This window comes from Tympanuchus pallidicinctus, unplaced genomic scaffold (assembly GCF_026119805.1).
Source record: "Tympanuchus pallidicinctus isolate F22 unplaced genomic scaffold, pur_lepc_1.0 scaffold2, whole genome shotgun sequence".
Classification (NCBI taxonomy): domain Eukaryota; kingdom Metazoa; phylum Chordata; class Aves; order Galliformes; family Phasianidae; genus Tympanuchus; species Tympanuchus pallidicinctus.
Window position 1 is genome coordinate 1,026,722 of NW_026294721.1, and position 9,547 is coordinate 1,036,268.

Below are 9,547 nucleotides of genomic sequence, written 5' to 3' on the forward strand. Positions count from 1 at the left end.
CAGCGACTACGTTCCTCCCAGCACAACTCTGAATGAACTCTGGGGACACCCTGGGCTTGTTGCAACACAGACCAAAATGTAGGTCAGATGTCTGCGTGGTTTGCCTCAGCAAACGACTTCATTTCATCTGCCTAGAGGCAGATGGGCACTGAGTCATCTGCTGCTGCATCACTCTTCGCTGTTCTCTTCCCTGCAATCCTAGATCCTTTTCTCTTACCATCAGGTTATGGCTGGATGAATGCAGTGACATCAAAGGATCAGGTGAGCAATGGCTCAAACCACACCAAGCACACAGAGGGGACATTTCCTTTGTTTTTTTTCTCTCTTTTTTAAAGCCATGCTTGTTTTTTTCCCAGAGCAGCACCTACCACACAAGCAGACACTTCTTAGAATAAAAATATCAAGTTTTCTTCATTTGTCTGAGAATAATTCTCATCCATATGATGAGGCACGTGAGCTTTCAAAGAAATCAAGGGGTTGTTTGACCCACGGGGTGTGGGATGCAACCATTTCCATCACTGTCTGCGTGTGAGATGCACTGCTCCTTCACCACAGCCACTTCTTACAGCTCCTGAAGCAGTCCTGCCACTCATCTGAGCTATTCTTTGTATTATATGACACAACATAGGGCTGAAGTCTTGTACAGGATGCACAAACAAAACCCACAGTAAAGCCCCTGGTGTTGGTCAGCACATAGATGACTAGAGTATGAGATAATATCTACAGGAACACCAGTGGGCTCTGTTTCATGGTACTGAACTGGAAGAAAAGGGCACAAAAAACAGCCTGCCCCCCCAGCAACACTTCCCCATGCTTTCACTAGCTCTGTGCATTCATTCAGATAATTAGCAGTACCACATCCAGAAAATAGGACTGATGGGCTCTTGGAAAAATCACTCACCTCATTTCCCTGTCTCAAAGCAGAATCAAGTTTTACCAAAACCAACCCAAAGCATGTTAAGACCTCCACATCACTGTGGTTTCTGCATTGCCTTCAGCAAGTCAATACCTTCTATGCCTTCATTCCAAGAGCAGGAACATTATCCAATGAAAAGAACCACTGCTGAACTTATACTCTATAATGAAAGGACATCCGTAGGGATCTATGTAGCCCAAACAACAGTAATTTCTGCAAAGAAAAGGCAACTGTTACAACTAGTAGAGAAGGAGGGGGTGCTGATGCATCACTGCTGGTACATCAACCAACAAACCTGACAGCAAGGTTCCCCTCGCCTAAAAAACAAAACCATGTTTGAGGTTTCCTCTTTAATTCTACAAGCACACTTTGCATGATGACTGCACAAAGAAGCAGAAATGCAACGAAGGCTTTTTCCCCTCACCTCCTTGTTGGTGACTCCTGGGGGCAAAGTCCCATGCTTGTAATCCTCCAGCAACTGCACAGCTTCCTTCAGGCGACTCTGCAAACAAAACAGCAGCATGAAGCAGGGCTCTGCACTGAAATCTTTCATTGAAGGCAACAAAATTAAGCTATGAAGGCAATTAATGTAAGTCTTCCTGTGACAGGTCGTCCTACACATGTATATGTGATCTAAAGGAGAAAGAGATGCATTTGCTGTGTTGGTTGGTGTGTATATATTTCATGTATGTATTAAATATATACACATAGATGTGCAGATAGTGGTTAGCAACCCTGCCCATGGCAGGGGGGTTTGGAACTGGATGGTCTTTGGGTCCCTTCCAACCCAAGCCATTCTATGATTCCATGATATATATACATTTTTAAGTGCAGAAAGGCAGCAGTGCCTTCACTTCCCAGAGCAAGCACGTGGCAGCTGGAGCCACTTTTACATGGGCTGAGCACCAGCATCATGCATGTCAACGCTGCTATTTCACATCCCCTGTAATGATTTTAGGAGGAAGCTTTCCACACAGAGGGTGGTGAAGCACTGGAACAGGTTACAAGGGTGGATAGTGATAGAAACAAGGGGGAATGGTTGTAAACTGAGACAGGGGAGGTTTAGGTTGGATATGAGGAGGAAGTTTTTCATCCAGAGGGTGGTGAGGCACTGGAACAGGTTGCCCAAGGAGGCTGTGGATGCCCCATCCCTGCAGGCATTCAAGGCTGGATGTGGCTCTGGGCAGCCTGGGCTGCTGGTTGGTGACCCTGCACACAGCAGGGGGTTGGGACTGGATGATCATTGTGGTCCTTTGCAACCCAGACCATTTTAGGATTCTGTGATCAGTGGTCAGAGCACAAAGGACAGACAGCGACCACCAAATCTAGATTGCATTTTAACAGCATGGGAAAGAGTTTCTTTTGCTGTTCAATACCAATTTCGTTGGGGAATTTGGATGGTCAGACAACCATGCCAGGGTTATTTGTTATGGTGGTGGTTTCACTCTTCCAGGTTTCATGAAGAGTGCTGACAGCGAGTAATGAGGTGTGCAAGAACCTCACCCCTTCTTCAAAGGCTTTTCTCACCAACAAGCAGCCTCTGGGAGCACCATGCCTTGACCCAGGAAAGGGAGAAGGATTTGTAAAATAAAAGCTTTGATATTTTTAAGGAAAAGCATCCACCTCATCCAGACATTCTCCAACGCACAGTGAAACAGAGGAACAAGGCAAGCAGAAGCCACGTTTCTCCTTCAGCCTCTTCTTCCTCTTGGTAGTATCATTACGGTTGGAAAAGAGCTCTAGGATGATCAAACCCAACCCCAACCCATCTCAACGTGCCCATAACCACCTCCCTCAGTGCCATATCTCATGGTTTTTGGACACCTCCAATGACAGTGAACCCCCACATCCTGGGCAGCCCATGCCAAAGCACTGCTACTCTTTCCAAGCAGAAACATTTCTTAATATCCTACCCAAACAGCTCCTTATCTCATCAACCCATGGTTATTTTCAAAACACCATATTAGCTCAGGTAAAAAAATATACATATATCAGTAAAATAGCACTGTGGATTATTTTAGATATTCTGATCATCCAGAGACAGCTGGAGGATCGATGGCTGCAGATCCAGGGCAGACAACCCATCTTGCCTCCAAAGCTAGGAAACAAACTAGCAATGCCAGCACCACGTTCTGGAGAGCCATTTGTGCTCATTACTGCTCTGTTTTTCTGTCACTGAAATTACCTACACGATGTGTCTTGCAAATTATCTACACAGAACAGCATGTAACTCTGAATGAAAAACTGGAAGTAATAGATGAATGGGTCTGTGCTCTATTTTTTTCCACCTTCTCTTGAGGAAATCTTAGTAGTTACTATAACAACCCTGGCCAGATCCCATCTTGTTTAGTATGGTAACAAACAGCAAACAAAAAAGCCCGATTTTGCTTTGAAAATTGCAGTCCTCATGAATTTCCCCTTTCAGCTCAGTGGGGAGAGAGGGAACTTTCACAAAGCAAAGAGTCCCAGGCTGACATTGCTGATGGTTCCTGAGGCTTACCACAATTGGTATGAAAAGAGAGCAGAAATGGAGGATGCTGGCACCACGTTAGGAAGGTGCCTTTCATGGGGCTTCAGGTATTTTCAGTGAAAGAATCAGACTCAAAACGTCGTCGGTGACAACACAAGATTCCTTTGCAATCCCTTCTAGAGAGAAAAGCAGCAACCAACCAACCAACCCCCAGGAACTTCCCAGTATGCAACAGCTCCAAATGCCAGCCAGCCCCACTCTGATTTCTAGCACGACACAGCACTGTTATGGGTGATGGTAGTGTCTAAGATGGCACTGCATTTCCTTTTTAACAGGAGAGAAGGGGGGAAAAAAAAAGAAAAAGAGGTCTGCCTACAAGGTCATGCTACCATTTCAATATTTATTGTTGCTTGCTTCTTCTACTGATATCTGTAGGAAGAAGTGTCACTCGAATTTTTACAGCATCACTTAAAAAAAGAAGTGCAGCCACAGTTTTTACTAATATGTAGCATTTCTTTCATACCCCTCGTCTCAGGAAAACTAGAGCACTTCTAGTGGTGGATTACAGGGTCTCAGCTCTCACAATAGGGTGCTAGACAGACCATCTGCACCCAGGGAATGTTCCTACAAACCCCAGCCCAGAAGCACTGCCAGGGATGCACGGAGCCCAGCGATGCAGGGGCACACAAACCCCATTCCTCGTGCTCCCTGCAGCACCTGGGAAGCACCACCCAACGCAAGGAGTCTTTGCATTAGGGCTCAAACTTTGCTTCCTGCTGAATGCAGCTGAAAATAAAGAGCCTTTTGGGCTCCAGCACTAAACCAAGCCCATGGAAAACACGCAATGGGCTTCCACTAATCCATGAACGTGGATTTTATAGTTTATGTGCTACTAAATAAGCCAGAAACTGGAAACATAGGTCCTGGGCAAGATGTTAGCACCAACTCTGGCACAGCGTTCATTCAAACCAACCATCCCGCTCCCAGCCAACTCCCAGCCATGATTTGGGATCAACCATGAGCCAGGAGTGCTGCCAAGAGGCACTTTTTGGAGAACAGGAGAACTTGGCTGCATGGCACAAGCCACATCAGCCAAAATCCAGTACCTGACTCTGGTTAAACTGGCTTAGATTCAACCCATAGGTTTTAGCGTAGAGAAGTAATGCGCCTTGTGCTGCTCTGACTCAGGGCTACAGGCAATGACTTGTCACTCAATCTTGCAGGTCTACACTGGAAGAGAATAATGGTCTTTGTAGAAAAAGCTGTTGAAGGATCCCATCATAAGGGCTCCAAAGAAAGGAGAAAGACCAAAAGCAAAGATGCCAGCAGGAGAGCAGCCCACATCATAGCGTCGACACTCCAACCCCATGATGGCCATCAACGTAGAGTAGGGACGACTGCACTGGGTCCTATGGATAACTGCACACATGTACCTGTGTCAGACACCTCCTACTGGTTCTTCACCTTGCCCCCTCTGCTCTGGGGCATGCTGTTTAAGTCTCAAAGATTTGTGTCTCCTCTTCTCTTGGATCTCAGCGGCCGCCTACACATGGCTTAGAGCTGCCTCCATATGTGCACACACAGACCAGAATAAGTCATTATGCCAGAAGCACTACAACGTTACAGAGACAACAAAAAGAGTCACATTTTGCACTTCTAAGGTAAAATCCACTCACGGACAGGGCACCTTGGAATAGCTTACACCTCACCTTGCTTCTGCAGAGCTGGTGTTGGTGTTTCAAGACCACGCTAGCCCCACATGTGCTTGTGAGCTCCACTGCCCTCAGGTTCAGGCCAGCAGTGACTTACTTGGCACAGAATCCAAAGCAAGACTCTCCTGGCCATCAGCAGCATGCATTCTACGTGGGGTAGGGGAATCCAGCTGTGCTCTGCTATCAGCAACTCTGCAGCTCCCCATTGCATCGCGCTGCGCTACGGATGATACATATGGCAGACTTGACTCCAGCTGGCCCTATTGTATTGGATCTACAGTGACAGACAACAGGAGCCAGAAACTTTTTGTTCAAGTAGAGCCAGCAGATGTGACACTGAATAAACACAGACAGTCAATCTGCTGAGTAAGAAGGTATCGTTCATATAAATAACATACATCTAATCCTGCTTCCATTTTAAACCCAAATATGGGAATGCAAGATGCTCAGCGCTCTGTAGTTTTACGCTATGAACAATGAGATGAAGGCAGATAACGTGCAGCCTATCTGAGCTCAGCTTCATTGTGATTTCACTTTGGCTTCCAGTTATTATCAGGTCCACAGCTTTCTCCATGAGGAGCCTCCCACAGAGCGCTAACAGCGTGTCCAGCCTGATGTCAGATGGGATATGTCAACCTTATCAAAATATCTGCTGGTCCCTACTGCTTCCCCCGAAGGACCTTAATTACTTGAGCAATTAAAAGTATTATTCCAATCATTTTAACCTCACACATTTTGAAAGTAGGCATTACACCCACCGAGGGGTTGCTCATGGGCTCAGCAATGGGTCTCAGCAATGGGACTTGTTGGGCTCCACCTCTGCAATGACAACATTTGCTGCTTATTGGAAAAGTTTGCAAATCTGCAGCTGCCACACAGACAGAAAAATATTGTTTCATTGGAAAGCAAGGCATGAGGTGAATGAGCACACGAGAAAACCTCTTCAGAGGTTACCTGTTACGCTGACACAAGGCACTGCCACACCATAAGCCTGTATTTAGCATGCATCCCTTGAGGATTCATGTTTGAGAGCCTCTAAAAGATAAAGAAGTTTTTAACTGTGTTCAACTGTTGGAAATAAATAAACGATTAAGCAAAGACTCTCATTGATACTAATTACACTTAGCTTCCCCCTCTGAGGAATCGCTTCATCCTTCCCTCAAACAGCCACCGGTAGGATGCAATGATGCAACATACAGCAATTAAAAAAAAAAAAGATGAAGACAAGAGGATATTATCACATCTCCCAGCACTTTCCATGGGATTAACCTCCATTCTCATTAGAGGCTCATTTATCTCTGTGTTTCGTTCGCTAGCGACGCGTTTGTTCCTCAAGAACCTCAGGCCTGAGAGCTGCAGCCATCTGGCACTGGAAGGAGCTGCTCCTCCAGCAAACCCCTCCTAGATGTTAATTTGCCACTTCAGTTACTCAGCTACACCAGCACACACACAAAGTACTCAAAGCACAAGATGAGACACGCGGAGCACAGGCAGCAGCTCTGTGCTGCTTCCCATGACCCCAGGTTGGTCAAGATGTTGCCTTAGGAGCAAGAGCCCACACACATGTCACAGAATGCACTGTGGGAGCTCTGCTGAAGCATCAACTGTCATTGATTCAAACTCCCAAAGAAAATGGGCATGGGGCTTTTCTTCCTTGGACAGCCACCAAGCCATTCCAACACCCATGGATCTCAAACCTGTGCTCTTTAAACCCCATAGAAGGGAATCAAATCTCTTTCATTTTCTTATGTTCTGTCTGGATTCCAGAATAGCTTCTTCCTTTTAACCCCTACAATTCTGCCATTCTGTGCTTTTCCCCTCATTTCTTGTATCTCATTTTCTGAAGCAGCAGCACATCGGTGGGTATCTAAAAGAACTAAGTTACACCAGCTGATTGCCCCACACCAACCACACCAACCCCCTCAAAAACTTCTCACAGTTAGAAATGGGGACAATAGAAAGGTAGAAAAGCATGCAGTCGAGTCAGAATCACAACATCATACAGGTTGGAAAGGAACTTTAAGATCCCTAAGTCCAACCTCAACCCAGCCCCACCATGTCCCTCAGTGAGATATTCAGCCCCTAGAAAGTAAGAAATGCATTATTTCTTGTGATACCAGGGGAAAAAGGTTCATCTTTCAGGATCCAAACTACCTGCCTTCATCCTGGAAGCAGAGCTGCTTGATGCTGCAGACTGCAAAATATACTGAAACAACTCCAGGCTTTGGCTACACAGAGAAATCCACAGCTTTGCTCTTAACCCTTTACCTCTGCCCAGGTACCAGCAGCACCAAGCCTTTAACACGCAGTTAACTGGCTTTGATTCTGATCTGTGGGCTTGCACCCTTGGTAAATAGCAGCTCTAGCACCTGCAGAGCATGCTGGATCCTGGGATTTTCATTCCCATGTATCACAACACAGCGGTGCTAATTTGGAATCATAATGTTTTATTGGCAGGAGGTCACCTCCCCAGGCACAGCTCTGTATCCAGGGTGGTGACTTGAGAAACCATCTCCTATTTGATCTGAACTTGAGCTTTTGCAACTGTAAGTACAACCTTCAGCCTGATACTGTAAAAAACAGCTGCTTTACTGCCTGCAGCTCTCCTGGGCACCCATCCAAAAGGTACTCAGAACCACACGGCACATTCTAGCCTTATGGTTTTGAGAAAAGCTTGCTGATTTGGGAAAAAGGATGATAAGTCACATCAGATCTCTTCCCCACTGCTGTCACCGCAGCAGTGTAAGGAAAGAAAAAGCGTGCTGGCAGCAGGCAGAATTTAACATCACCGGAGGAAACATTGCTTCTGAGGGGTTCATCACAATCAGCTCAGTGTTTTATGAAAGCAGGGACATGCAATGATGCTGGACAGCATCACTACAATAAATGGAAATGGGCCAGAAACTCTCAAGCCTGCTGCAAACAGGATAATAAAGAAGGAAAAACTATTACACAGCTTCCTTGGGAAAGGACTGGAGAGGCCATTGAAAACTGCAGCGTGCTCCCACCTAGCAGTGGATTTGCTCCCTCCTTTACTCACCCTTCTCTTCTCCCTCCATGAAAGCACATAGGAATTTTCCCCCCTGGGAGGCCAACACTGCTGGCAGATTTGACTGAGAGCTGCTCAGGTGGATCCACAGGGAGAGGCCTCAGGGGTGGCTAACAGAGACCTGAGTGGGCATGGATAGGGTTGGGCTGGGCAGCCCATCAGCAGTGAGTCCCAGATCCATCACAAACCCATCTTCACCCCTCCTGCTGTTAAATTCACAGGAGAAACTTTCTAATCCAACCCAGGTGGATAACGAGAACTAAACAGAAAATAAGGAGCACAGACATTACCTCAGTAACAAAGAGAGTGCGTGGGTCGATGATGTCCAAGAAGTGCCTGAATCTGCCATAAAATGAAGTCTGCAAGAGAAGGAAAAACAAAACGTGTTCAGTTAGATGAACACAAGCCAAGTGTTGTGTCTTGTGCCTATCAGAGTTATCGAGGTGCTGAGTGGGAGCTGGGCTTCATTGTGCCAATCACCACATCAACACAGGGTGAGAGATGGACTATGAACCTTGAGATTCCATTACAGTAATCAAGGCTGTATGGTTTGAGATGATTTCTATTTGCACCCACTGAAGTACAAGTTTCCAAGATGTCTGGAACAGCACAGAAAACAAGGAGAGGTGAGAGCCTGGCATTCCCCAGAAGGGTGCAGAGTCCAGACACTACAAAATGAGCCCTGTTCCTGCTGTACATTTCATGTTCCTGGAAGGCACCTGGAGCTTTGATGCACTTATATGTGTGTTCTACTCTGCAGCAAAGACAGGACGTTGTTAGTGGGCATGGTGAGGATGGGCTGATGGTTGGACTTGATGACCTTGGAGGTCTTTTTCAACCTTCATCATAGAATGGCTTGAGTTGAAAAGGACCACAATGATCATCTAGTTTCAACCCCCTGCTATGGCAGGGTAGCCAACCAGCAGACCAGGCTGCCCAGAGCCACATCCAGCCTGGCCTTGAATGCCTGCAGGGACAGGGCATGCTTTCACCTGGAGCAGCAACTGCAGCTAGAAGACCAGGAAGGGATGCAGAAAGCTGGGAACTGCCTGAAGGGAGGGGAGGAAGCTGTGAAACAAACTGCAGGCAGTCATGGGCAGCTTCAAAGGAATGCAGAGCAGTTCTGACTCAGTACCAGAAAACTAAACATCAAAAACTGAATGTAGGCAAACCCAAAGCACTGGACCACAAAACACTGAAATACACAGAGCACATCACTGTTTCAGCCCAGGTCTGCATTCACCCACACCAGAGGTGGGCAGACGTGGGCAGCCCCAACATCCACCCAAGCATCAGTGAGGACAAAGGGACACGTGGCGGCCCACTCTGGTGCCTGACCTTCTTCTCTTGGCTCTTCCCAAGCAGAATTTGCACCCACTGCACAGAAAGGACACAGCCAC

General features: G+C 46.7%; 1 protein-coding gene across 1 annotated transcript in view; it reads right to left on the reverse strand.

The window, feature by feature from the left end:
* Positions 1-8,500, reverse strand: part of SFXN5 (sideroflexin 5) — a 67,370-nt gene extending 58,870 nt beyond the window's left edge. The window contains 3 exon segments of the mRNA XM_052681857.1: positions 1,341-1,418; positions 8,438-8,463; positions 8,466-8,500. Of these exon segments, the coding sequence (XP_052537817.1) occupies positions 1,341-1,418; positions 8,438-8,463; positions 8,466-8,496 (135 nt within the window). The 5' untranslated portion in view covers positions 8,497-8,500.
* Between the last annotated feature and the right edge of the window lie 1,047 nt (positions 8,501-9,547).